The sequence below is a fragment of the Tigriopus californicus genome, chromosome 2, assembly GCF_007210705.1.
Source record: "Tigriopus californicus strain San Diego chromosome 2, Tcal_SD_v2.1, whole genome shotgun sequence".
In the NCBI taxonomy this organism is placed as follows: Eukaryota; Metazoa; Arthropoda; class Copepoda; order Harpacticoida; family Harpacticidae; genus Tigriopus; species Tigriopus californicus.
The window spans coordinates 8,255,315-8,259,102 of NC_081441.1; the positions used below are offsets into that span (position 1 = coordinate 8,255,315).

The 3,788-nt window shown below is 37.3% G+C and overlaps 1 protein-coding gene across 2 annotated transcripts in view; it reads left to right on the forward strand.

The window, feature by feature from the left end:
* The window catches only part of LOC131877009 (uncharacterized), a 3,518-nt gene extending 1,513 nt beyond the window's left edge, over nucleotides 1–2,005 (forward strand). For both annotated transcript variants that reach the window (XM_059222562.1, XM_059222563.1), the window contains exons 3-5: nucleotides 1,207–1,367; nucleotides 1,431–1,704; nucleotides 1,778–2,005. In XM_059222562.1, coding sequence (XP_059078545.1) covers nucleotides 1,207–1,367; nucleotides 1,431–1,704; nucleotides 1,778–1,856 — 514 coding nt within the window. In that variant the 3' untranslated portion in view covers nucleotides 1,857–2,005. The remainder of the gene's footprint in view (nucleotides 1–1,206; nucleotides 1,368–1,430; nucleotides 1,705–1,777) is intronic.
* Nucleotides 2,006–3,788: the final 1,783 nt, after the last annotated feature.

Consider the following 3,788-nt stretch of genomic DNA (forward strand, 5'->3'; position numbering starts at 1 on the left):
GGTTTGCTCATGTAATTGACTGACTTCTTTTTCAGGCGCAATAAGTTAAAGCTTTCAACGTTACAATTGCATCAATATGATTAGGTTAATACGTTTGTGAATTGAAAAAAATGTACAGTTCAGGGGTAGTCCTTCAAACTAATGGAAAGTTCGATGAGCATATCCAGTTGAAGGTGGGTAAAGCTTTTCAAATGTGTGGTTGGATATATCGCACGTTTAAGTCCAGAGACAGTATCACGATGCGAACTCTGTACAAGTCAATTGTTCAACCACATCTTGAATATGCTTCACCCATTTGAGCTCCAATGTGTTCAGTAGGTTTGCAAAAGGTCGAACAAGCCCAAAGATGTTTCACTACGAACATTGCAGGATTGAGAAAGCTCTCGTATTGGGAGAGACTTAAAAAAGTTGGGACTGTACATATGTACAGTGTTCAGAGAAGGTACGAAAAGGTACCTAATACTGTACGTCTTCAAAAGCATCCATGAGATTTGTCCCAACCCATGATTTAGGGCCAATTCTAGTGACAGCCGAGGCTTAATGTGCATTTTGAGAGCACCTTCAAGCCTTCGAGAATCCAGGCCAATTCGAACAATGATCATTGTTTAAGGTGCTTCTGTCAAATATTCGTTTGCAATTTGGGAATATGTAGGCATTCATCCAGTAGCATCTTTAAAGTTAGACTCAGACAGGTTTTTGATCAAATTTCCTGAGCTTTTGTCCCAAGTAATTGCAATTTATCGTGTTCGTGTTCATAAAATTGCATTTCCGTATATTTTTGACCACACATCTTGCCCATTTTTTTCTACAGATCTGCTTACTTTCTGGCATTTCCAACAACCAAAACTAGTTACAGTCTCATTTTTGCGTACAAAAGTACAAGCTTCCCGTTTTGAAACTATTAAATTCATTCGCCCAAAAAATGGAAAAATTCGCGGCACTGCCTTAAAAAATCTCTGGCAAGATGGACACTTGTTTCGTGAAAGCTTTTATCTAAGAAACGCTCCAAGTGCACCTTGTTTCCCTCATAAAGTATTCAATATATCGCTTAAGAAAAGCCCTCCCCCCATCTTCCCGTGAAATATTCACTGCCCGTCCTTATTGTTTCAGCTGCTTTGGGTCATTACTCATTGGTCATTGCTGTCAATTTTAAGATCAATCCCTTTAAAAACAGAACACAATTGCTGAAAGTATCTGCCTTTACAGGTACGAGCTCGTGAGCTTTGACGACACCTACGATAGCTATCTTTTAGCTATGGGAACGCCCTCGTTTGTGTTGTCCTTCGTAAAAATGTCCTCCGAAGTTCTGACAATTGTGGCACCGTCCAATCTTGAATCTGGGACATGGAAATATCACCTGAAAACTGGTAAGAAAAAGGTGTTCATCCCAACGATGCTGATGGATGTGGTCTAATCGTGTCAAGTTTCAGATACGAGGCAAGACGACTGGGATTTTCGATTAAACGAGGAGTTCTCAATACCCTGGGGAAGAAATAAGGGTTTCTTGCATCAAATTTGCCACATGAATTCACCGAGTGAGCTCCAATGCGACAAAGAAGAGCGGAAGCGGGGTTGGAAGATCACTTCCATCAGATCATTTTCCGACCAAGGCTTTATTGAGTCACTTAACTTTACATCCGCTCAAGTGGCTACCAAGAAGTATTACGAAAAGACTTCGAAGGCTAAACTGAAAGCCAAAAAAGAGTGAGTTCTTGCTGTTGTCAGATGTTGGCAATGATTATGGAATCTTAATTTCCACGTTTACGAAACATTTCAGGGATATTGCCAAGGACCCGGACGCGCCATTTTCCAGCAATACCGATCAAGACGACGATTTCTGGGAAGATTCGTGGTGATGAACATCAATGGACGTTTATGAAAAGCCAAACACCAGCTGTCTCACACTATGTCAAAATAGAATATAGATGTAACATGGCTCCATGTAATTGGGCATGGTCTCACTAATGTAACTCAATGAGGCGATTGAAATCACTCGATTTTTTGCCTCATGGATTTCCACTCAATTAGTTTCACAAATGATAGGATCAAATTGGAACGCCTAAGCTAATTCAGTCAATACAAGATGCCCGAGGAGGTCGCCATTAATCAAACCAATTCAAACTTTTGGACCAAGTTTTGGCCACCTCGGTTTTGGTGGATCGGGTTGGTGATTGCCTTAACCGTGGCTGTTTGTGGCTATTTCGTCGTGCTTAAACTCCAATCATATCAATCAATTATTTGTAGGTAAGACGTTGAGTGAATGAAGAAATACTTACGAAATCAGTAGACTTTTGCCATGTCCTTCAAAGAGTTATGCCAATAATAAGAAATCACGAATTTGAAAAAGACGGGAAAGGATATTCACTAGTTGTGAAAAAATGCTATGTCATTTCTTTTCAGGCTTAGCTGAAAGTTTGAAAAAAATATTATGGTATACAAAGCAACCGAAAGCCTCCTGGCGGCTTTCTAGCCTAGACGGATTTAGACGTTATTTTTATGCTTAATATCTACGTAGTAGCAATGTTTTTATTCAACGTTAATATAATTTTGTCAATATTCAAGATTAAGCTTGGTAAAAGTTGCGATTGACAAGTATGGCATCACAATTGTGAAATATTGACATTAAGGAAGTTTTAATTGCAAACTATATTCGGGTTTTTCTACATGCTTCAGAAAAGTAAAATATTTTCATTTATATTTCAGGCATAGAAAAAGCTTGTAATATTTTTTGGCAATTGCTTCAATATATATCCGGAGTAATTTGTAGTCAAATTTGATGCAAATGTAATCTTTGAAAACGTGATATTATATCGTTTGCTCCATGGATTTAAATAAAATTCTAGTTGGAAACGCAACTAAGGTTACTCCCAACATCCATTGATTACGTTTTTAAATATGTTATCTCTTTGTAGGTTTTAAGTGGATTAATACTCAAATCTGAGCTAGAATCCAAAATGATTTTGCTACAAAAGTTGCTCCTTTGTTTCAATAAGAACGAAATTGATTATTAGAAGTCTTGGCATTTGCGAAAAAACTTTATCAGTATTGTGAGTAACACCGTGTTTAGGATAGGAGCAATGCTCTTTCAATGGTTGCGAAAAATGGTTAAATATTATCTCAATTATATAATTCATACTTCTATCTCAACTCAGTATTTACTGGCATAAAAGAACACTAACAAGAAGTGTAAATAAATTCGGGTTAAAAAAATCAGCGTTCAATGGCTGAAATTCATTGGTTATCTGAAAGAGGAGTGTTGACCTGTACTCTATGTTTGGGCTGTACTTCGAAAGCAAGCTTGTTAACAGAAATACCTCCGGGTTCATTTGGATGACATAAGGGTAGTAGCAAAAGTTGCAAACCCCTAGTCCTTTAATAGCGTAAGAAGAATGAAGCAACTTATTTTAAAGATGGTGCAAAATAACGGTAAAGGGGCTGAAATGATTTCGTGGATTAGCCATGCATCATTGCAAATCTAGTTCATAAACAATTGAAACTACTTAACATGCATTGTATGTGCATATCTAGTTCAACAAAGATAAGCGAGCAATTGCAATTACAGTCACTAATTACCTACTTCAATTTAGAGCACAAACAAAACAGAAGAAAATACATTATATACAAATAATTACACTTTTGATAATTTAATTGATACAATTTCAGTTTTTGATTGTTGATCAGTTGCCCTCGCAAGCACTAGGTAGTATTTGACTATCCTCGTGAGATTGTTACCTTTGCCAAACCTTTTTTCAAACGTTATTGTTTGCTAGAGATGGGGAAATAGGCAA